This window comes from Eptatretus burgeri, chromosome 1, assembly GCF_056783735.1.
Source record: "Eptatretus burgeri isolate ZD-2024b chromosome 1, Ebu_testis_v1, whole genome shotgun sequence".
Lineage (NCBI taxonomy): Eukaryota > Metazoa > Chordata > Myxini > Myxiniformes > Myxinidae > Eptatretus > Eptatretus burgeri.
This window is the reverse complement of record NC_140961.1, coordinates 126,570,376-126,595,569: the sequence shown is the minus strand read 5'-3', so window position 1 is coordinate 126,595,569 and position 25,194 is coordinate 126,570,376. Positions and strand designations below refer to the sequence as shown.

The 25,194-nt window shown below is 46.6% G+C and overlaps 2 protein-coding genes across 3 annotated transcripts in view; one reads left to right on the top strand and one right to left on the bottom strand.

Annotated features, from left to right (window-relative positions):
* The window catches only part of LOC147035371 (uncharacterized), a 73,097-nt gene that overhangs the window by 17,051 nt on the left and 30,852 nt on the right, over nucleotides 1-25,194 (top strand). Inside the window, exons 1-2 of one of the 2 annotated variants that reach the window (XM_085897153.1) lie at nucleotides 19,281-20,089; nucleotides 20,845-21,012. In XM_085897153.1, the coding sequence (XP_085753279.1) occupies nucleotides 20,011-20,089; nucleotides 20,845-21,012 (247 nt within the window). In that variant the 5' untranslated portion in view covers nucleotides 19,281-20,010. Of the gene's footprint in view, nucleotides 1-19,280; nucleotides 20,090-20,844; nucleotides 21,013-25,194 lie in introns of those variants that run through there. The other variant, XM_085897145.1, reaches the window with a different exon arrangement.
* On the bottom strand, nucleotides 15,009-18,345 carry LOC147035372 (uncharacterized). The gene is made up of 3 exons (XM_085879667.1): nucleotides 17,941-18,345; nucleotides 16,147-17,076; nucleotides 15,009-15,014 (listed from the first exon to the last, which is right to left on the bottom strand). Exons 2-3 carry the CDS (start codon nucleotides 17,068-17,070, stop codon nucleotides 15,009-15,011), a joined length of 930 nt encoding a protein of 309 aa, XP_085735793.1. The 5' UTR covers nucleotides 17,071-17,076; nucleotides 17,941-18,345.

The following is a 25,194-nucleotide window of genomic DNA, read 5'->3' as shown; positions in this document are numbered from 1 at the left end:
TCACGGGTGGACCTTTCGGTCTCACCGCGATCGAGCCAATCGGCCCCCGCGTGGGATAGGGTTGCTCGCCAAATTCGACCTACCTAAGTACCCACACGGAGGGTAGACCGGGCGATCGCACCTCGCCGCAGGTCGACTTCGGACACGGGCCACTTTAAGCGACCCGTTCCGTACTATCGGGATAACCGAGCGGTGTTATCGTCGGCCTCGACGGTTCGATTAATTATCGGGCGTATTCAGCCCACTACCAACCCTTTACGTGAAGCAAGATGAGGATTCAATGAGAGAAATGACGAAGCGAAGCGGGAAAACAGTTCAACATAAAGCACATTTATTCGCGATGAACGGAAAGCACACATATACAATTCCACCAAAAGCACATAAAAGAAGACAAAAAGCAAATGCGACAATGCAGATCTAATACCGAATACGCGAGCACACGGCAACACTTATACAATTTTACTTCACAGACGGCGCCGACAACACACATTCCCAAAGCAAAAGAAAAGAGAACCACCCTCCAGGATGAGGGGGTAGGCGGGCCTGGGGCCGAGACCGTGTCGGGCCTACCCGTCTGATGATGAGACGCGGAGTGGCGGTGGTGCCTCAACTCCGCGGGCCTTGCGGACAGTGTCTGGTAGGGGGTGGGAAGGGGGCCCCCTTTTGTCGCACTATCTCAGCGCGGGGGGAAACAGGAGGGGGTTGCTGATGCTCGGGGAAAGGAGGATATAACCCTGTCTCGGGTCCCGCGGCGAGCGTCTCCTCCTCCACCTCGGTCGCGTTGCTGGCCTCTCTGGTGTGCAGCTCCCGGCACCGACGCGAGCACCCCCTCGTCTGCCTTCGCCGCCGCCGCCGCCTCTCCACAGCTCCGTCCTCTTCACTCCGACTCCGCGAACTCCCAACTGCACTCCTTCCAACGCACACGACGACTTTTCTGACGAACGCAGCCGCTTATATAAGCCCCGTGGCTTCGCCTTTGACCCCCTGCCTTCGACCTTTCACCTCGCTCCCCATTGGCCCGAGAAAAAGTGGGCGTGAATGCTTTTTGATCCATGAATTTGCATATAGCGACCGCCCTCCAACGCCCTGGAGGCGGGGCCAAATCGCCCCTCGCTCACCGATTGGACGGAACAAAAGTGGGCGTGAGTCGTTTTTGATCCGTTTTTCTGCGGAAAGTCCGTGGTTTTCTACACGCTGTTCGGCGCGCGCCCTGCACGAGTCCAATACCGGTACCCACAAGCGGCGCAAGAACGGTGGCGATGCGACGGTTGCGAGGTGTGACGGTAAAGGTCGTGGCTGTTGTGGTGAAGCGGCGTTGTGGTGGGTGGTTGATGTTGTGATGACTGTTGAGACGTGGTTGGTGGTGGTAATAATGGCGGTTGGTCCAAAATAAAGATAGTAAAAGAAAAACGGCTATCCTGAGGAGTCGCAGCACGCATAAATGACATTTATTCCCTCTAGACCACGGGTTTGGGCCTAACTACACATATACTTACCGAGATATCTCACCTAAGGGACCTGAATGGTGGTTTGCGAATTTGGTCAACCACAACACTACCCCCTCCCCTTTTTACAGACTCGTCCCGAGTCGTCAAATTTTCGTGTGCCATCATGTGTAGTTTTCCCCTGGTACATTTTACCTACGGATCCCTGAGTGCGACATTCATGGTATTCGTGTCCCCAAAATAAATAACCTAAACAAACTCACTCACACGGACGACTTAAATAAAATTGCCGGCGCTAGGACAGACATGCCGGGGGCGCACTCATATTTACAGTACATCTTAACCTTAACTTACAAATTTTACACTAAACCATGGCCCAGGATCAATGAACTCTGCAAAAGAAAAGCAGTTAACAGGGAGCCAGGCTGCTCGCATGCAGTCTCTGGCTCAAAACAATGCAGGTGACAGGGAACGTGGCTGGTGAACGTGGGCAGTGGGCATGGCATGGCAAAGGCAGCAGGCAAACACAGCCCGCAGAAGAAGGCCGCTGCAGGCAAACACAGCCGGCAGATGAACTGGCCGGCACAGGCCTTGAAGAAAAACAGCCAGCAGATGAAGTGGCCGGCACAGGCCTTGAAGCAAAACACGGCCAGCCGATGGCACAGGCCTTGCAGCAAAACAACAGCTGCCGATGAAGTTGGCCGGCCTCCGCCTTGAAGCAAAACACGGCCAGCCGATGGCACAGGCCTTGCAGCAAAACAACAGCTGCCGATGAAGTTGGCCGGCCTCCGCCTTGAAGCAAAACACGGCCAGCCGATGAAGTTGGCCAGCCTTTGCCGTTCAGTGGAGGTTGGTGGAGGGAGTGCGGTGGTGCTGGCCACTTGGAAGGCGGGCTTGGACCTACCTGCCTGTCTCCCTCCCAACCTATCGCCTTTGCCTGTCACTGTACATACCCACTCCCTTAATTTGTCAAACCCCAATTTAGCCCCAACTTATTTATTTTTTATTTTTTTTATTTTTACTTCCCCACTATAAATCGTCCCCTAACCCCCTGTACTGTCCTTGTTCGGCAAGCCTATCCTGTCACCTAGCCTACTCCCAACCCCTACGTTCCCTTCCCGGAGGGGAATAAGGGAGAGCTAGCGTCCTGTGTCGAGGCCCAACGAAGCCTCAGAATAGCCTCCCCAGAGTTCGGCGATCTTAACACCAAGTGGGTCCAGCGGCCCACAACGACAGCGAGGGGATGGATGGTGCGGAGGGGTACATCTCCTAATCTACCCTAACCATTTAACTGTTAAATTACCCCGGGGCTTTCAACAAGCGCCTCTCGCTTAAACTATTGGTTCTAACAACCCAGATTCCCGTCGCCTGTGTTGGTGTCCTCACAATTTCGGGCCTCGCCCCCCCAATTTTCTCTCCGTGCCCTCACACGGTCTCCTGGCTGGGACACGTGGCTCCCTTTGGCAGGCACGACCCTCTGCCGAATCTCCCGCTATGGCACCCCCGGGCACTACACTGCCTCCGAGCCTACCAGCTCCCTAACACCGGGGAGTGCCCCCCATGGCACCTCCCCTGAAACGCACACGTGGCAGGCTGGCTTCCCAGGCCCCTATCCGAGGGTCACCCTTGCCCACAACACTGCCCATGCGGCTAATGGTGCCCCGGGCCCCCGCACCAAGCAGGCGCACCCGTGCCCACTACGCTATCCCGGCCCCCCATGGGCCCTTGGCCTACCACAGCCGACTAGCCTGGTGCCCGGGGTACCCACTCAGCGATACTCACCTTTCGCAGCCACGCTCCCAAGCCCGTCAACAGGGCTCCTGCACCCCTCCAAACGGGTTTCGAGCCGACACTCCCACCAACAACAAAACGACCTCCATTTTTCAATTTGACTAACCCCCTAACTCACTTTATACTGACCCCGGGGTCCCTTGGGCGGGAGTCACTCCTCCCCCCAATCACTCATCGCACCATGCATTCCCCATTTGCTCCATACACACAGACCCGCTGGCCTCACTCACTCACCAAGCACATGCTTCCAATCCACTCACCAACAACTCTTCAACACACACACCGCTGAACTCTGCCATCCTTCTAACTACATCCCCTAACTAACTCGTGCCCCCACGTCGTCCCTAAACTATAGCACGTTCCTTTTAACACTACGTAGCTAAACTACGTCCCCTCTACACACTCACAAGTCTGTCCATGTTTCCAAATCATCAAAAAAAATAATTTCCCATCCTAAATCTCGCTACAATCCCTCTAACTAATCCATTCCACGGACTCCATGAGGACTTACCCCTGCCCCATGAAGTCGGTCTAGCTAAGCTAACCCTTCCCCCTAACTAGTTTCCATCCTGTGCCCAAGTCAAGGGGGTCTTCCACCCCTTGCCCAGGAATCCTGTGCACCCGAAAGTGAGGCTTGCTTTTTTTTTTTTTTTTCTTTACATGCGCAGCACCAGCGCGGCAACTCGCGCACTTTGCACCTGCCAGTGACGTCATGCAGCTGCACGTGTTCCTCGTCCCTCCTTGGACGGCACCATCCGGCAGGGATACCCCTCCTGCCGGATTCCAACCCCACGTGCAGCCATGACGTCACCGTGCGCATAAAAAAAAAAACAAGCCCCACGTCTCGAGGGGTTCCCCACGCGAACACATGTACTTTGCCCGTTGGAGCTTAACACACACGATCGCGTGGAGAACCCGTCCGGTCCAAATCCGTAGTCCTGCCTAAACTTTGTCCGTCCGCGGGATCGGCAAATCCACCGCGTGCGTTTCCGGACCGGGACTTCACTCTCGCAAGCGAGCACGTGGCGGCCTCGTGCGTTGCACAGCACGGACCTCGTGCTCACTGCTGGGTGAACCCGGCACGGTCCCCGAAACAGCTCCAGCCGCTACTCGGCTTTCTTTCCTCACATGTCTCCGTCGTCGCCTCCATTCCACCCACGCACACCTGCGTGTTACGACGCACACAGTCCATTCCATCACATTCACCCCGGGAGACGCGGCTGCGTGCTCCCGCATGCCCACCGACATCTCCCTTACATACCGCTCTCTCACACACGCGGTCTCCCTTGCACTCGACCGTTCACTCACGCGTGCCTCACTACTCACACAAACCATACTACTCACACACGCGGGGGCACTCACCCGCGGTGCCTCATCCACACTCCGTGCCTCACTCACACACGCGGGGGCACTCACCCGCGGTTCCTCATCCACACACGGCCCCTCACTCACACACGCGGGGGCACTCACCCGCGGTGCCTCATCCACACTCCGTGCCTCACTCACCCGCGGTGCCCCTTTTACACACGGCGTGCTGGGAAGCACGCACTCCGGCACCATCGCCACCACACCACTCACACACGGGGTCGCTTCCACACACGGGGACGCACTCACGCCTTGCACCACACACACAGGGACAACCACACTGGGGATTTGTGTCCCCACAAGGGTCTCCGGGGCCTCTATACCCCCCAAGCTCTCCAAGCACCCGTTCGCAGCACTCCTCCCCTCAACCTCGCAAAGCACGACCGAACTCACCTGGTCGTGACTCACCTCAAGGGGGCATACTCCCTCCCCTCGTTCCTGGAGGAGGCCATGGCTATCCAGGTGCTCGCACTGGGTCTCCACCCAGTCCGCCAGCTCACCCCCATTATCCTCCACTACCTCCGTGTGTGTGTGCGCGTCACTTACCCCGTCTTCATCGTGCAGTCTCCTCTATTTTTCTGTCTCCCGTGTCTCTATACATTTATAAGTTTCTGTTGTCGTCACCTCGTGTCTCGTCTCACACGTTTTGGTCTCCCCATTTAATTTTTCCCTTTCGGTCACCGTCGATTCTTCTGTCACGACCCTCGCCCAACACGCCCCCCGAATTATTTTTTTACCCGCCTCCACCGCGGGCCTGTCAGCCGTTGCACCCCCTTCCAGCTCGTTTGCTCCCACACGTGGAGTCGCCATTCCCAGCTCCCTGGTCACGGCCTTCATGCCCGCCTGCAGGCATCGGCCCATGTTCTGCGTCTCACCCCGTAGTTCTTTCATTTCCTCCTTCATGTTTGCTTCCATTCCGTTTATTTGCTTGTTCGTTTGCTGTGTATTCGCATCCATCGTCGTTTTCACTTCATTTCTATTTGTATCCATCTTTTCGTTCATTCCTTTTATTTCGTTTTTCACTTTGTTTGTCATTGCCGCCAGCATGGCGCATAGCTGGGCCATGTCGGGTGCGCTTGGGTGAGCCGTTTCGGCAGGGGTCGGGAGGTTTTGGTGGAGAGGGGGAGGGGAGGTGTCATACACCGCGGCCGCTGCCGCACCCATTTCGGCCTCTGTGTTCAGTTGGGCGAGTTCGTTTTCCTGTACAACCAACATTTCCTGCATGGGGATTTCATCCTGAGCCATGGATCCTACACATTCTACATCCATTTCTAATACCCCCGGCTCCCGCTCGCCTTGAGACGCCATCTTGCTTCTCGTGAAGGGTTAATTTCGCTCGCTCGTAATTTGGAGGGAATCGGGGGTCGCTTCTCTCACCCCTGGACCGATTCCCGTGAATTTAGCTGGAGACAGGAGAGCCCGTTTTCCTGTTCTCCGATACCAGTGCCGCGAGGAGGGCGATGGATTTGTATCCCACTCCTGACACCAGTGTTGCGGATTCGCGCCCGCCGGCGTGCGGACGGCCACGTAACTCGAATCGCGGCACGTCGCCCACCGGACGGACAATCCAGTCGTGACCCTCTCGGACTAACGCCGGGAACCAGTCACGGGTGGACCTTTCGGTTTAACCGCGATCGAGCCAATCGGCCCCCGCGTGGGATAGGGTTGCTCGCCAAATTCGACCTACCTAAGTACCCACACGGAGGGTAGACCGGGCGATCGCACCTCGCCGCAGGTCGACTTCGGACACGGGCCACTTAAGCGACCCGTTCCGTACTATCGGGATAACCGAGCGGTGTTATCGTCGGCCTCGACGGTTCGATTAATTATCGGGCGTATTCAGCCCACTACCAACCCTTTACGTGAAGCAAGATGAGGATTCAATGAGAGAAATGACGAAGCGAAGCGGGAAAACAGTTCAACATAAAGCACATTTATTCGCGATGAACGGAAAGCACACATATACAATTCCACCAAAAGCACATAAAAAGAAGACAAAAAGCAAATGCGACAATGCAGATCTAATACCGATTACGCGAGCACACGGCAACACTTTTACAATTTTACTTCACAGACGGCGCCGACAACACACATTCCCAAAGCAAAAGAAAAGAGAACCACCCTCCAGGATGAGGGGGTAGGCGGGCCTGGGGCCGAGACCGTGTCGGGCCTACCCGTCTGATGATGAGACGCGGAGCGGCGGTGGTGCCTCAACTCCGCGGGCCTCGCGGACAGTGTCTGGTAGGGGGTGGGAAGGGGGACCCCTTTTGTCGCACTATCTCAGCGCGGGGGGAAACAGGAGGGGGTTGCTGATGCTCGGGGAAAGGAGGATATAACCCTGTCTCGGGTCCCGCGGCGAGCGTCTCCTCCTCCACCTCGGTCGCGTTGCTGGCCTCTCTGGTGTGCAGCTCCCGGCACCGACGCGAGCACCCCCTCGTCTGCCTTCGCCGCCGCCGCCTCTCCACAGCTCCGTCCTCTTCACTCCGACTCCGCGAACTCCCAACTGCACTCCTTCCAACGCACACGACGACTTTTCTGACGAACGCAGCCGCTTATATAAGCCCCGTGGCTTCGCCTTTGACCCCCTGCCTTCGACCTTTCACCTCGCTCCCCATTGGCCCGAGAAAAAGTGGGCGTGAATGCTTTTTGATCCATGAATTTGCATATAGCGACCGCCCTCCAACGCCCTGGAGGCAGGGCCAAATCGCCCCTCGCTCACCGATTGGACGGAACAAAAGTGGGCGTGAGTCGTTTTTGATCCGTTTTTCTGCGGAAAGTCCGTGGTTTTGTACACGCTGTTCGGCGCGCGCCCTGCACGAGTTCAATACCGGTACCCACAAGCGGCGCAAGAACGGTGGCGATGCGACGGTTGCGAGGTGTGACGGTAAAGGTCGTGGCTGTTGTGGTGAAGCGGCGTTGTGGTGGGTGGTTGATGTTGTGATGACTGTTGAGACGTGGTTGGTGGTGGTAATAATGGCGGTTGGTCCAAAATAAAGATAGTAAAAGAAAAACGGCTATCCTGAAGAGTCGCAGCACGCATAAATGACATTTATTCCCTCTAGACCACGGGTTTGGGCCTAACTACACATATACTTACCGAGATATCTCACCTAAGGGACCTGAATGGTGGTTTGCGAATTTGGTCAACCACAACAATATATATATATATATATATATATATATATATATATATATATATATATATATATATATATATATATATATATATACACACACACATCAGTTATTCATCGCTGTTCCAGAATTTCGACAACCGAGTTTTAAGCGTCCGAAGCGATCGCAAAAACTGAAGACAAAATTAAAATGAAAGTTAAAACAAACTCGTAACGTCGAGCGAAGCAAAAATACGCCATTTCTCCACGTGAATTTACGGAATTATGTTTGACCTCACTGTGACCTTGACCTTTGACCGATTTTGACCAAAATCTAATCAGCACAAGCCATCACAGTCCTCAATCACGTGGTGTAATTTGACATTGGGAGCTTCTTCCGTTCTCGAGTTATCGTGCCTATAAACAAACGCACAAACAAACAAACAGAAACGGAAGGCATCAATATACTTACGAAATCTTTAGATTTCGTAAGTAACAAACAAGCAGTCATAGACCGATACTTATGAAATCGTCAACTTCACCTCTGACCTTGTCTAATAAAAGCTGTCTCTGGAGAAGGTTGCGACACAAACCAGAAGTTTCTACGATGATTCTGTCCAAAACCATCAAAAATTGAGTGTTTTGGATGTTTGACCTCACTGTGACCTTGACCTTTGACCGATTTTCACCAAAATCTAAACAGCGCTAGCCACCACCTTCCTGAATCCCGTGGTGCAATTTGACATTGGTACCTTCTTCCGTTCTCGAGTTGTCATTTTTTGGATGTTTGACCTCACTGTGACCTTGACCTTTGACCGATTTTAACCAAAGTCTAATCAGCACTAGCCATCACCCTCCTGAATCAAGTGGTGTAATTTGACATTGGTAGCTTCTTCCGTTCTCGAGTTATCGTGTCTACAAACAGAAACGGAAGTAATCAATGTACTTACGAAATCTTTAGATTTCGGAAGTAACAAACAAACAAGCAGTCATAGACTGGTAGTTATGAAATCGTCAACTTGACCTCTGACCTTCTTGAATAAAAGCTGTCTCTCGAGAAGGTAGCGACGCAAACCAGAAGTTTCTCCGATGATTCTGTACCAAACCATCAAAAATCGAACGTTTTGGATGTTTGACCTCACTGTGACCTTGACCTTTGACCGATTTTGACCAAAATGTAATCGGCACTCGCCATCGCCCTCCTGAATCACGTGGTGTAATTTGACATTGATTGCTTCTTCCGTTCTCGAGTTATCGTGCCGACAAACAAACAAACAAGCAGTCATAGACTGGTACTTCCGAAATCGTCAACTTGACCTCTGACCTTGTCTCATAAAAGCTGTCTCGAGAGAAGGCAGCGACGCAAACAAGAAGTTTCTTCGATGATTCTGTCCCAAACCATCAATAATCGAATATTTTGGATGTTTGACCTCACTGTGACCTTGACCTTTGACCGATTTTGACCAAAATCTAATCAGCGCCCGCCACCACCCTCCTGAATCCCGTGGTGTAATTTGACATTGGAAGCTTCTTCTGTTCCTGAGTTATCATTTTTTGGATGTTTGACCTCACTGTGACCTCGACCTTTGACGGATTTTGACCAAAATCTAATCAGCACGAGCCATCACCCTCCTGAATCACGTGGCTTAACTTGACATTGGTCGCTCCTTCCCTTCTCGAGTTATCGTGTCTACAAACAAACAAACAGAAACGGAAGTCATCAATATACTTACGAAATCTTTAGATTTCGGAAGTAACAAACAAACAAGCAGTCATAGACTGGTAGTTATGAAATCGTCAACTTGACCTCTGACCTTGTCTAATAAAAGCTGTCTCTCGAGAATGTAGCGACGCAAACCAGAAGTTTCTACGATGATTCTGTACCAAACCATCAAAAATCGAACGTTTTGGATGTTTGGCCTCACTGTGACCTTGACCTTTGACCGATTTTGACCAAAATGTTATCAGCACTAGCCATCGCCCTCCTGAATCACGTGGTGTAATTTGACATTGATTGCTTCTTCCGTTCTCGAGTTATCGTGCCGACAAACAAACAAACAAACAAGTAGTCACAGACTGGTACTTCCGAAATCGTCAACTTGACCTCTGACCTCGTCTCAGAAAAGCTGTCTCGAGAGAAGGTCGCGACACAAACAAGAAGTTTCTTTGATGATTCTGTACCAAACCATCAAAAATTGAATGTTTTGGATGCTTGACCTCACTGTGACCTTGACCTTTTTTCCGATTTCGATCAAAATGTAAGCGGCGCGAGCCACCACCGTCCTGAATCACACGGTGTAATTTGACATTGGTAGCTTCTTCAGTTCCTGAGTTATCATTTTTTGGATGTTTGACCTCACCGTAACCTTGACCTTTGACCGATTTTGACCAAAATCTAATCAGCACTAGCCATCACCCTCCTGATTCACGTGGTGTAATTTGACATTGGTCGCTTCTTCCCTTCTCGAGTTATCGTGCCGACAAACAAACAAACAAACAAACAAGCAGTCAGAGACTGGAACTTACAAAATCGTCAACTTGACCTCTGACTTTGTCTAATAAAAGCTGTCTCTCGAGAAGGGAGCGACGCAAACCAGAAGTTTCTACGATGATTCTGTATCAAACCATCAAAAATCATAACGTCGACCGAAGCAAAACTCTCCATTTCTCCACGCAATTATATTATACCTTAACGTAACTCAACGACGCGTCTGCTCGAGCGCACTGCATCATGGGACGACCCGTGACGCGTCGAGTGAAATATTTTTTCTACAATCTTAAAACGTCTCCAAAAACATCCGATTTTTACCAGAATTTCGACAACCGAGTTTTTAGCATCCTCAGCGATCGCAAAAATCGAAGACAAAATTAAAATTGAAGTTAAAACGAACTCGTAACGTCGAGCGAAGCAAAAATACTCCATTTCTCCACATGAATTTACGGAATTATGTTTGACCTCACTGTGACCTTGACCTTTGACCGATTTTTGACAAAAATCTAATCAGCTCTAGCCATCACCCTCCTGAATCACGTGGTGTAATTTGACATTGGTAGTTTCTTCCGTTCTCGAGTTATCCTGCCTACAAACAAAGAAACAAACAAACAAACAAACAAGCAGTCATAGACTGGTACTTACGAAATCGTCAACTTGACCTCTGATCTTGTCTAATAAAAGCTGTCTCTTGAGAAGGGAGCGACGCAAACCAGAAGTTTCTACGATGATTCTGTACCAAACCATCAAAAATCGAATGTTTTGAATGTTTGACCTCACTGTGACCTTGACCTTTGACCGATTTTCACCAAAATATAATCAGCACAAGCAACCACCCTCCTTAATCACGTGGTGTTATTTGACATTGGTAGCTTCTTCCATTCTCGTTATTTTTTGGACGTTTGACCTCACTGTGACCTTGACCTTTGACCTATTTTCACCAAAATATAATCAGCGCGAGCCACCACCCTCCTTAATCATGTGGTGTAATTTGACATTGGTAGCTTCTTCCATTCTCGAGTTATTTTTTGGATGTTTGACCTCACTGTGACCTTGACCTTTGACCGATTTTGACCAAAATGTAATCAGCACTAGCCATCACCCTCCTGAATCATGTGGTGTAATTTGACATTGGTAGCTTTTTCCGTTCTCGAGTTGTCGTGCCTACAAACAAACAATCAAACATTCAAACAGAAACGGAAGTCATCAATATAATTACGAAATCTTTAGATTTGGTAAGTAACAAACAAACAAACAAACGGAAGTCATCAATATACTTACGAAATCTTTAGATTTCGTAAGTCACAAGCAGTCATAGATTGGTACTTACGAAATCGTCAACTTGACCTCTGACCTTGTCTTATAAAAGCTGTCTCAAGAGAAGGTAGTGATGCAAACAAGAAGTTTCTACGATGATTCTGTAGCAAACCATCAAAAATCGAATGTTTTGGATGTTTGACCACACTGTGACCTTGACCTTTGACCGATTTTGACCAAAATCTAATCAGCGCTCTCCACCACCCTCCTGAAGCACGTGGTGTAATTTGACATTGGTAGCTTCTTCCCTTCTCGAGTTATCATTTTTTGGATGTTTGACCTCACTGTGACCTTGACCTTTGACCGATTTTGACCAAAATCTAATCAGCACTAGCCATCACCCTCCTGAATCGCATGGTGTAATTTGACATTGGGAGCTTCTTCCGTTCTCGAGTTATCATTTTTTGGATGTTTGACCTCACTGTGACCTTGACCTTTGACCGATTTTGACCAAAATCTAATCAGCACTAGCCATCACCTTCCTGAATCACATGGTGTAATTTGACATTGGGAGCTTCTTCCGTTCTCGAGTTATCGTGCCCACAAACAAACAAAGAAGCAGTCATAGACTGGTACTTATGAAATCGTCAACTTGACCTCTGACCTTGTCGAAGAAAAGCTGTCGAAAAGCTGTCGCTTGAGAAGGTAGCGACGCAAATCAGAAGTTTCTACGATGATTCTGTACCAAACCATCAAAAATCGAATGTTTTGGATGTTTGACCTCACTGTGACCTTGACCTTTGACCGATTGTGACCAAAATCTAATCGGCGCTTGCCACCACTCTCCTGAATCACGTGGTGTAATTTGACATTGGTAGCTTATTCCATTCTCGAGTTATCATTATTTGGATGTTTGACTTCACTGTGACCTTGACCTTTGACCGATTTTGACCAAAATCTAATCAGCACTAGCCATCACCCTCCTGAATCACGTGGTGTAATTTGACATTGGTAGCATCTTCCGTTCTCGAGTTATCCTGCCTACATACAAACAAACAAACAAACAAACAGAAACGGAAGTCATCAATATACTTCCGAAATCTTTACATTTCGTAAGTAACAAACAAACAAACAAGCAGTCATAGACTGGTACCTACGAAATCGTCAACTTGACCTCTGACCTTGTCAAATAAAAGCTGTCTCTCGAGAAGGTAACAACGCAAACCAGAAGTTTCTACGATGATTCTGTACCAAACCATCAAAAATCGAATGTTTTGGATGTTTGACCTCACTGTGACCTTGACCTTTGACCAATTTTGACCAAAATCTAATCAGCACTAGCCACCACTCTCCTTATTAACGTGGTGTAATTTGACATTGGTAGCTTCTTCCATTCTCGAGTTATCATTTTTTGGATGTTTGACCTCACTGTGACCTTGACTTTTGACCAAAATGTAATCAGCACTAGCCATCACCCTCCTGAATCACTTGGTGTAATTTGACATTGGTTGCTTCTTCCGTTCTCGAGTTATCTGTACCAAACCATCAAAAATCGAATATTTGACCTCACTGTGACCTTGACCTTTGACCGATTTCGACCAAAATCTAATCAGCACTAGCCATCACCCTCCTGAATCACGTCGTTTATTTTGACATTGGTAGCTTCTTCCGTTCTCCAGTTATCGTGCCAACAAACAAATAAACATACAAACATACAAACAAACAAACAAACAGAAACGGAAGTCATCAATATACTTACGAAATCTTTAGATTTCATAAGTAACAAACAGAAACGGAAGTCATCAATGTACTTTCGAAATCTTTAGATTTCGTGAGTAACAAACAAACAAACAAACGGAAGTCATCAATATACTTACGAAATCTTTATATTTCGTTAGTAACAAACAAACAGAAATGGAAGTCATCAATATTCTTACGAAATCTTAAGATTTCATCAGTAACAAACAAACAGAAAGGGGTGAAAACAGTTACCTCCATCCATCTTCGAAGATGGCGGAGGTTAAAAAAGAAAAAATAAAGATGTTTAATGTCAGAGCCCCCATTGTTTCAGTAATTTTGCTGTGTTGAGTTAAAGGGCTGTCCCATATTTATGTACAACTAAAATGGTGCCAGTCTACGAATCGGCCATCTTTGAAGAGATCACAAAATAAAGTGATATCCACTTGTATGCCGTCTTGTACTGTGCTTGTGCCAAGTTTGATCAAAATTGGGCTATGCATGTCTGAGAAATAAATGGTTGGTGACACGTTTAAGCAACAAATTTTGCAACAAATTAAGCATGCATGCACGGACATGAAAATCAAGACTACATCCAACAGCCCCCATTTCGGATAAAGTCCAACTGTGGCTAGAAAACCCTGATGTACATTCAATAAGTTAAAACATGCATACTGCTATTGTGCATATACATATATATGTATATAAAGACATGACAGAAGTAAATAGACACCTTAAATTTATTCATTTCAACTGTATAAAGCAAGTTTTACTCAGTGATTTGTTTTAATATTCAACTCTTGATTTGCAGAATCGAGATCCTGGGTTGTGTGTGACAATTAACTATGCCTCAAACCCAGGGAGCGCACGACCTTTGCGATTTTCAAAGAGGACGAATTATTGGCAAATCGGAAGGTGGAGTCATCCAGCGTCAGATAGCTCAGAAGCTTGGGATTCCACTTTCTGCGATCAATTGGGTGATTGTGCAATTCACCAGTAAAGGCAAGGAATCCACAGCTTCCCATTCTGGTAAACCTGGGCCCCCAGAAAGGTGTCTTCGAGCTGTGAAGCGGTCCATTGAGAAAACTCCCCGTTGCAAGGCGGCAGATGTTGCAGAAGAGGTCCAAGTTAGCTCAAGAACTGCCGTGCGGTACCTTCATCAACTGGGCTACCATGGGAGAGCAGCAAGGAGAAAACCTCTTCTTTGCCCAGCCAGCATTCAAAGGAGAAAGAAGTGGGCTGATGAGGTGGCCAACAGACCCGTGGAGTTTTGGCAAACTGAATTTTTTTCAGATGAGTCCAAATTTGCTCATTTTTCTGACAGTGGGCATGTATGGGTCTGGAGACTTCCCAGTCAAGAGTTCTCTCTGAACCGACTGCAGCCAACTGTCAAACACGGTGGTTTTTCAGTGATGTTGTGGGGAGCAATCTGGAGCGCTGGTCAGTCAGAGATTGTGGAGTGTGTTGGCAACATCAACACTACGATGCACATTTCTATCCTTGAGGATGGACTTCTCCCTGTCTTCTCTACTGGTCAGATGGTCAAAAACAACACTCTGTTCATGGAAGATGGAGCTCCATGCCGCACTGCAAAAAAGACCAAATAATGGCAGGACAGAAATGCGATCAAGCGACTTCCATGGCCAAGTCAGTCCTCTGACATGAATCCCATTGAACACCTCTGGGCCATATTGGATCGAGCTGTGTGGAAAAAGTCCAAGAAACCAACATCACGGGTAGAATTGCTAAACCTTTTGCATGAAGCCTGGGCAGAAATCCCACAAGAGAAAATGTCAGAACTCGTTCGTTCTATGTCTGAAAGAGTAAAAGCATTGAAATCTGCAAATAGCAAGTCTACAAAATACTAGTGTATGTATTAAAATGGATCAAATATACTTCAAATGTTAAATAAATAAATTATTTTAAAATCATGGTGTCTATTTACTTCTGTCATGTGTCTGTATATAACACTGAACAACAAAAAATTTTTACTGGAGATGTGTAAAGTGATTTAGACTAATTCGGGTACGCTGATTTCAAAAATCATAACCGTTTTGCTGTATCACGTCAGGATTTTCAGGAACAGAAATATTCCCATTGCCTAGAAGTCAGGATTTCAATGAAATTTACAAAAATTCATTTATTCATTTATTTCATCATGAATGCTTCAAAATTATAGAAATTACAGAAAAACTCCACTAGAATGTAATTAAAAATGCTTTAGGCATTTGGCTTTGCGTTTGTGCTGCTCTGTGTCAGTTTCACGATGCAGGAACCAGCAGAAATCGCCCATCATGTTCGGGTTGTGCCGCCCTTGGTAACGCGTCTCCATGAGTGAAATCTCTTGGTGGAATCGCTCGCCGTGCTCGTCCGAGACTGCTCCCAAGTTGTCAGGGAAGAAGTTCAGGTGCTGGTGTAGGAAATGGATTTTCAGGGACATCCTGGAGCCAAGTTTCCTGAAGGACTCCAGCAGCTGCTGCACTATTTCTTCATAGTTGTCCGCACGCTCGTTCCCCAAGAAGTTGTCCGTCACAGCTTTGAAGCTCCTCCACGCTGCCAGCTCTTTGGGGTTTAGAGTTGTCGGAAAAGTTTCGTCCTTCATAATCTGTCGGATTTGCGGTCCAACAAAGACACCAGCCTTGATCTTGGCCTCCGACAAGGTGTTGCCAAACTTTTCCTTGAGGTATAAAAACCCACGCCCATTCAGATCCATTGCCCGTACAAAACTTTTCATCAAGCCGAGCTTTATGTGGAGTGGTAGAAGGAAAACCTTGGCTGGGTCGACAAGGGCGACATGCTTCACGTTGTGTCGACCAGGTACATGCTCTTTTCGCTCTTCCCAATCTTTCTTCGTCCAGTGATTCTTGTCGTCTCTGCTATCCCAGAGACAAAGGAAGCACATGTATTTTGTGTAGCCTGACTGCAGCCCTAACAACAGCGCCACCACTTTCAAGTCTCCGCAGATGTGCCAGTTGAAGTCATTGTACTTGATTGAATCAAGCAGCTGCCGCATAGTCTCATAGGTCTCTGTCATGCTGAACGCGTGAGCCAGTGGGACTGATGGTTTCTCGTTGCCATTGTGGAGCAAAACAGCCTTCAAGCTGTTCTTCCCCGAGTCGATGAAGAGGCGCCAGTCTGCAGGATCGTGATCACACCCAAGTTCTTTCAACAGACCGTTGATTTCACTGCAGAATGTCATCGTGTCTTCCATCTCAAAGAACTCAGCCATGTCTCTGTGACGTGCTCTGAACAAGGATATCTTGGTGTTAGGTTCAAGTAGATTCCACTGCTGCAGCCTTGATCCAAGCAGCTCTGCCTTCGCCTTTGACAGCGAGAGATCTCTTACAAGATCATTTAAGTCTCCCTGGTTCAGAAGGTGTGATTCTTGAGTGTCGGGTTCAAAAGGTTCATCATCACCATCCTCTTCACCACTGCTTACAGCTATGTTCTGATCAGCTGGAGGTGTTGGAACGGGGTTCTCGTCATCATGAGGCACAGGTTTACGAGCAGAGACGCAGTCAGCGTACTTGATGTGACCTTTATTCTTCTTGTTGAAGCCGGCGATGCTTGTGCAGCAGAAATAACAATCATCATGATGATTCTGCGGCTCACGCCATATCATGGGCACCGCAAATGGCATGCACGCGCGCTTGCCCACCAACCACTGAGTCAAGGTTGTGTGACAGCTTGTGCAGCAGATGTGTGGTGCCCAGCTCTGTTCTTGGTCCCCCACCTTACACCCGAAGTAGTGAAAGTAGGTGGCCTTCATTTTCACTGCTGTAGATATACTTCGCTGTTGATCTTTTTTGGTATACCGACCACAGACATAACAGAAGTTGTCAGGATGATTGGTACAGGAACGCCTACTCATCTTTATCTGAAAGAAAGAAATATAACACAAGTTAACAACAATTGTACGAAATAGACATGCTAAAGACATATGTAAATTTCATTGAAATCCTGACTTCTAGGCAATGGGAATATTTCTGTTCCTGAAAATCCTGACGTGATACAGCAAAACGGTTATGATTTTTGAAATCAGCGTACCCAAATTAGTCTTAATCACTTTACACATCTCCAGTAAAAAAATTTTTTTGAAATTTGTTGTTCAGTGTAATATTGCGAACCATGGTGTCAGTCTGTGCTCTCTTTCCCACGCTGGGTTTGTAAAGCTCAACATTCACTGTTGAAATGGTGGAGCAGGTATGAATAATGTTGATGTCAAATTTTATTTCACTCAGGATATTCTTAACTCTTTGGAGCCAAATCCAACATCCGCCACCCGGTGTTGCGCCACCAATTCGCAGTTGGCGGTGAAAGTATCTCAGAGTTTTAGATCTGAGTGAAACCAAGAGTGAAACACAATTAACCTTTTTAAAGTCGTTGAAATAATTCAAATTGATTGATTAAATTGTCTTAAACCTTTCCCATCGCTGGGGACGTATAGCTACTTTTGCTTGCTTTTCCTTGGTTTGCCACTTCCCACCCTCCCCTCCACCCCCCCACTCCCCTCCGTCCTTGGTTCTTGTGATCTCCACACATTTGATCCCCTTATCTCTCACCTGAGAAAGCAACCCCGTCACTGCTCAATCTCATCCTTCCTCCCAGGGCCTCAATATGGTATTGTCATTCCCCTCCTCAAGTCACCATCCAACCCATAATCATGTCTACCCTCATTAACTCTCTCCAAGCCCACCCCTTCTTTTCCAGGTTATGTTTTCTCTCCTTTCCCTCCACCCACCTTTCTGATTTTTGTTTCATTGCTGTTTCATCGCCAGCTTTCGCCTCGTCTTCTTCCAGTCCCTTTCTTGCTGTGTTTGTGATTGTGTCCAGTTTGTTCGCCATTTGTGTCCTCATCCCACTCCACTTGCTCTTATTCTTTCCCTCATATCAGCCATTCTTCCTCCGTGTCCCTGTACTCTTTTGTTGGTGTTTTACACTTTTCCACGTTGTTCTTTCTGTTCTTATGCAAATGTCAAGGCTCGTGGAATGTTCTTGCGATGGCTGCAAAATAAGAAAAAAAATTAAGAGCCAGGTTTTTGAGTGCTGTATTATTCTTTTCATTGTAACTGTATCAGTATGAGAAAGAATGATCCTAAGCAAATCAAAATTCAAACCGAGCTGTTCCTGCATTGCACAATACGACCTGTGGCAGTGATGTTGGTGAATGTTCTTGTGATGGCTGCAGAATTCCCAGAAAGTGAGTTGGAGGGTTCTTGGGGTAGGAGGGAGGAGAGGGTTCTGGTTTCCTTGCCTTAATGCGTCATGTGCAGATTGTTTATTTTGGAAAATAAATGGACCAATGAACTTCTCGTTCCATCTGAACTGGCAAAAGGAGAGGGGAAGAGTCTGGAGTTTGGGCGAAAAAGTTGGGGGTGCAGTGCTTGAGGGCATGGCTAGAATAACCGGAAATGAGATGCAAGGTAGATTGAGAGTCGGGTCATTAAAGAATGAGGCAGAAAGAATAATTTTGGTAATGCTTCAAAAAGAAAACGTTGGGCCAAGGGTAAGAGTGTGCAGTTGGTGGATGTAGTTTGAGGGAGGGTGAAGGATGTAGAATTTGGGAAAAGGGGAGGTGTAGAAAGTGGGAGACAGAAAGGCGCAGGACGTCCATTTTCTGAGTGCTGGCCATTGTACATTAAGCTTCCTTCATCCCACAGTGCGAAGAGCATCTGACTTTGGAGCGACAGGGAAATGCTGATTATTCCTGGGACGCATCAAATGAGAGAGTTAGCGTGAGGATGAACTTTAGCGGAGGCTGTTTCATTGCTGGCCTTCTGATGTTGTGCTTTGCCTTACCGGCCTTGGCTCCGCTTTTCTGAGGAATGTTGTGCAGCTCGGCCTGGAGAGAGGGAGAGAGAGAGAGAGAGATAGACAGAGATAGACACATTGAGAGTGCTGGATAATGGAATGAGGAAGGAAAGGGTGATATATTTTGCTTATTTAGGTTGATGGCACTCTTGTTTTAAAACAATGATTTCTGGTAAAGTTAGAGGTTGGTCTCATGTGGGGGGAGGGTTGGGAGAAGGTTGTGAGAATGAAAGGACGGTGAGAAGTTTTGGGGGATAAGGGAATCGCTGGATGTAGGGGGATTACATGGAATGCAAAGGGTTTATCTGGCATGCTTTTGAATGTCATAGAGCATTTGAGAGCTGATTTTGTTGTCGCAGTTCACGAAAGCCTGCGATATAATTGGAAATTAAAGGCTGCCTTTTGTTTGCAATTGGGCATAAAGTAGTTCATGAAAGTGTGTGTGCAATATATTATATAAATGTTGTGCACTTTTCTTGGTTTGCACTTTACTGGATTGTGCAAGGTGGATTTTAATCTTGCGTCTGTAACTGAAAAACTTCAGGAACTTGCACTCTTACTGAAGCATTCTTTGACTGGAATAACATTCATGTGCAAAAGGAGTTGCCTCGAGTTTTCATGAAGCTTCTTGTTGTGTGCCGTTGCTTAACTTGGCTATTTTGTTGAATGGGATGAGGAGCAAGGGAAGACGATGGAAGGGGAGGGGAAGAGGAGTGAAGTGAGCAAGGATAAGAGTGTAGGGGGGGGGGGGGAGAGAGAGTGGTGAGAAGAGGTGAAATAACAGAGAGAAAAGGATTTGTTGGAATCTTTTGGGATTTTATTTCACAGCACAGCGGTCGATAAGTAAAGGAAAAACACAGATTTCAGTATCAAGCTGATGATTCAATGAGTACGTGAATGAATGACAAGGTGATGGGTGGAAAGGCAGCAGATCTGTGTTTCTGAGGGTTCGTTTTGAGTTTGTGTGTTTATAAAAAGACAAAAGGAGTCAGGGTGAGGAATGTGGATTTGTCGGGAACTTGTGGGCTGTTCCATCACCAAAGGCTCGTCGTCGTCATCTGGCAGCTGTGGAGCTGAGGGTGAGCTGGGCAGGGAATGGTTGTGGGGTGGGGGGAGGATGACGTTTGTTGCATTTTAGCCCTCCCGTTTTTGTTGATCCGTCACCTTTTAATTTTTTTGGTTTCGTCGTTTCACTCTCAAATACGAAATGGGTGGTGATATTTGGTAATGAAGAAATCTTTCACTGGAGTGGTTAATTGAGAAACAAATCTAATGTTTTAACCCTTAAAAAGTGTGTGTACACGTCTGTCCAAAAGTCTGTGGTCTGTTACGAGAAGCATTCATAAAGCAAATTTACAGCTTTTGGGGGGGGGGGGGGAAGCATTTGAAAATTTATTATGCTAATTGTTTATCCCTTATTTTTCTGAAAATGAGAAATGGAAGGAAATAAATAATCTGAGATTTTTCTGCTTTTTTTGTTTTTTTATTCTGAAAATGTTTTGTTTGCAATGGCCAACCTTTGAGAAGATTATTGGAGCTAACATGAAGAGACATTGGAACACGGACATTTTTAATGATCACAGGTACAATTTTCATATATATATATATATATATATATATATATATATATATATATATATATATATATATATATATATATATATATATATATATATATATATATATATATATATATATATATATATATATATATATATATATATATATATATATATACCAAGGTCATTGCAAATTTGTTGAGTAAAAGTTGAACATGTGTTTGCAAAGATGAAAAGCCCCTCTTAATTATACTCCCTCCTCTCCCATTCCCAAGATGGATTGCATCGCCCACTCGTACCTGATGGTGTTGTTGGAGTTCTCAGAGATGGAGAGCGTTGGAAGGAAGCCCTGCTGCCAGGACCAGAGGAGAGTGACCCTAACGTTTTCGTAGCTTTGTATGACTTTGTGGCCAGTGGAGACAACACCCTCAGCATCACCAGAGGTTGGTCAATACATTGCTGTTACTTTTTCTGTGACACCGCATGCTGTTCACTAGTTGTTACTTGTTCTGCAGAAACTACCGCTTAACTTGTTCAACAGTTACGGTTCATTCTAATGCACTAAATTGACAATTTACAGATGTTGTTCTCTTGCCAATCTTAGCATCCTCGGTCACAAACTTTGTTACATTACCTTGAAAATCTCAAAATAGTGAAAAAAAGTCATTCTTTGTGTTAACACAAAGCTCACATATGTGTGCAGTCTAAAAATGTATCTATTACAGCAGCAACAAAGCTATGTAAAAGTACATGCTTGAAGCTTTGCACCAGTTTTTGTGCAGGACAAATGCTTTCTTTTTGTGACAAATATTTTATTTGGCCGAACTGTAAAAATCTCAGCATTGTCGTGATTCCTGTCTTTAAGAATTGGGAACCTCAGACTTTAAACTTGACGCTGAAGATTTTGGGTGGGCCTGCTAATGTTGTCATCTGAACCACTGGCCTGTGATGTGGGGATCCTAGGCTCAAAATGTCACATCCCATGTTCATTTGTCATATGTCTACTCATGACTCATGTGTAATTCATTCTATAAGTACACGAATGTCGTCTAATTAATTTGCCCTGCATGTGATGAAAGTTCAATATCATGCATGAGCCATAGATATATTATCGAAAATATAAAACCCAACAACATCACCACAAGTTCCAAAGATAACTGAGTTTGATTTGTTGTTGGTGGTGGTGGTGTTGTTGCAACTCTTTACTTTGTGGGGTTGGGGTGCATCATGCATCCCATGACCATTGGTCATGGTTTTCCACACTTGGTGAGGTCTGTGTCTGTTGAATGAAAACGAGGCATTTCTGGAGCACAGCTTTCTTTCACTGACTTCTTCCTTGGCTCACCAGGATTCACTTAAAAATGCATTACAGAGAACTTATCCATAACTTGCTCCTTTTCCCATTCTGTTTGCGCATATTGAAAACGCGCTTCTTGTGAAAACCGACGAAGACGTTGGCTAGTGTCGGAACTCGTGGAGAACCCATCACTACCCGCATCCCATTGTACATGCATGTTATCATCGAAGCTGAACTACACTGCCCATGTGGCAATGTTTATGAGTTCCACAAAGACCGATTCCGAAATTGATGGTGCTTTAAGGTTGCTTTGGAATAGCGAGTGTACACACAGTTTGATGGCTTCCTCAAGTGGAACGTTTGATCATTGAATAATCTCATTGTCAAATGAGCACATAGTCACAACTTTGCTCTCCAACTCTAGCTCGCGCATTGCTTTGGCAAAGGTGAATGAGTCTTTGATCGTATAATACGCCACTTTCAAAATGACGTAATCTGCCCTAAAATGCTTGGTGCGCATGCCCAGAAACCACAGGAAGCTGAAAGGTTTGAGAGAAAATAAAATGAACTATGTGTCTGGGTTAAGGATTGTTACCTGGAATGGCTCACCATGCTTCTGAAAGAAGCCAAAAATACTTGGGAAAGTACCTGAGAGAAAGGACTGTGCCTCTGCACAATGAATGGCTAACTTCCTCGGCTCGCCGAACGGGAACCTGCTCGTACTGCAAAACTCCCGATTCACGTGGGTCGGTGCAAGGCCCGAATGGACAGGCTCGTGTTTAACACAATGTACAAACAATGCTAGAATGTACTAACAGTAAATGGTACGAACCCGACGCCCCTAGATCGAGGATATTTTCTTGAGTCTGGTTTGCATTCAGGAACAGAACAATTATGGTTTCCCATTTCGAAATTGCCACTATTTTATTGATATGCTGAAAGTTGTTCAACAGACTAACTGAAGTGCACATTCTGCGTGAGCATCAGCAGGTTAAAAGTGCCCGGCGAGCAGACCCGAGTCTGTGTAACACACACACGCACACGCACACGCACACGCACACGCACACGCACACGCACACACACACACACACGTGCAAAACGCCTCATTTAGCATTCATACACCATCTTGAAAGTCGCATGTTGGAGAATTGACAAATCATATGGCTGCAGTATTTTACCCAACCACTTAGTCATTTTGTGTTGTGCAGAGCCCATCATTGAAAGGATTGGATACAATGAAACACATTCTTCGTCTATTTTAAGAAAACCATACATCCGTGAGCACTTTGAGCCATGTGGACAGATTTGCTCACATACATCACATGACAATTCGTAACTTGCGTTACAGCAACGCTGTGCGATCATAACGAACTGCATCGCCAAGTAGTTTAAATTTGGATTGGTCTTTCAGAACCTCATGTTCACACTTGTTCATAATTACTACTCCAGATCCTTTGTCAGGTTTGAATGTAAGTGTGTCTTGGTTAACCCTGAGGCCTTACACAGCTGCCAGACATTCACGTTCCCTGTGGAAGTCGGACACATCATTTGGCATTCGACAAGAAACGTGTGCAAGGTCAGCCAGTCAGGCCTTCAAAAAGTCAGATTCTTCCTTAGAAACTGGTGTATGAGGAGCCATTTGGGTATAAAAGAGCTCGAACTTAACAAACACCTTCTCTCTTTTGAAGTTTGCTTGGGGAATTCCAAAACTGTAACCATGGGTGAAGACAACCTCCTTGGTATCAGAAAGCACCTGAGATAGATTGACCACACACTTGGTCACGTCATTTTTCGTATTGCTGTAGCGTTTCCGTTTCAAAAGATCGATGTTAAGGGCATGCTTCTTTTGTGTGTGTTGCGTTGCCTTCAATACCATCAATGTAACGACTCCCGGAAATGAGTGGTGGTGGAGGAGGAGAAGGAGTATGAGCTGGAGTAAGATGAGGACGAGGAAGAGACAACCTGATCAGATTAAAAAATGAAAGAAATGTCCATGCCATGGACCAAGCATGGCGAAGCCGTAGCGCCCAGCGTAAATCTTCCAAGTAAGGAGTAGCAAGAATATGAGGAGGAGGAGGAGGAGGAGGAGGATTAGTTGGAGTGGCAGGATGAGGAGGAATATAAGGGTGAGCAGCAGTAGTAGTAGGAAGAGGAGGAGTAGTAGCATGAGGTGGAATAGTAGGAGGAGTAGAAGTATTTGGAGGGAAGGAGGAATTGTTGTAGTCGGGGTTAGAGGTGGAGGAGTATTCGTAGGAGTTTTGGGATAAGGAGAAGGAGTTTTGGGATGGGGGGGGGGTGGAGAGTAAAAGGATGAGGAGGAGGTGGAGGAGGAGGAGGAGCAGTTTTCCTTGTAATTTTGGGGAGTAGGGGGAGTACTAGTAGCAGGAGGAGGAATAACAGTTGGAGGAGTTAGAGTTGTAGTCATAGGAGTAGCAGCAGCAGCAGGAGTAGTAATAGTAGTAGTAGTCGCAGGATTAGTAGTCATAGTTGAAAGAGGTAGAATTAGCAGTGGGGGGGGGGGGTAGTTTTAGAGGATGAGGTTAAGGAATATTAGTTAATAGTATTAGAGGAAGAGGAGGATGAGTAGTAGGAGTAGCAAAAAGATGATTTGGGGTAGTTGTAGGAGTACTATAGAAGGTGGAGGAATAGCAACAGTCATAGTGGGAGGAGGAGGGGGAGGAGGAGGAGGCAGTGTAGTTTTGGGAGGGGGATGGAGGAGGAGGAGTAGGAGGAAGAGGAGGAAAAGAAAAGGATTATTAGTCAGAGGAGGAGGAGGGGAGCGTTAGTTGGAGTATTGGTGGTTGACGTAGTAACAGGAGTATTAGTAGTCATCATAGCAGTACTAGTAGTAGTAAGTTTTAGAAGTTGCAGTGGGAGAATGAGTATTGGGAGGTGGAAGAGGAGTCTTAGTTGGAGGAGGAGTTTTGGGAGGAAGGGTGGGGGGCGGATGATGAGCAGTTGTCATCGTTTTGGGAGGAGGAGGAGGAGGAGGAGGAGGATGAGGAATTTTTGCAGGAGGAGGAGGGGTGGCAGTGGGAGGAGGGGAGTACTAGTAGTAGGAGGAGTGGCAGTATTATCAGGAGTTGCAGTACTACAAGAAGGAGTATCAGGAGCAGTATTACAAGGAAGAGTATCAGTTGCAGTATTACAAGGAAGCGTATCAGTAGCAGTATTACAAGGAGGAGTATCAGTAGCAGTATTACAAGGAAGAGTATCAGTTGCAGTATTACAAGGAGGAGTATCAGTAGCAGTATTACAAGGAAGCGTATCAGTCGCAGTATTACAAGGAGGAGTATCAGTCGCAGTATTACAAGGAGGAGTATCAGTC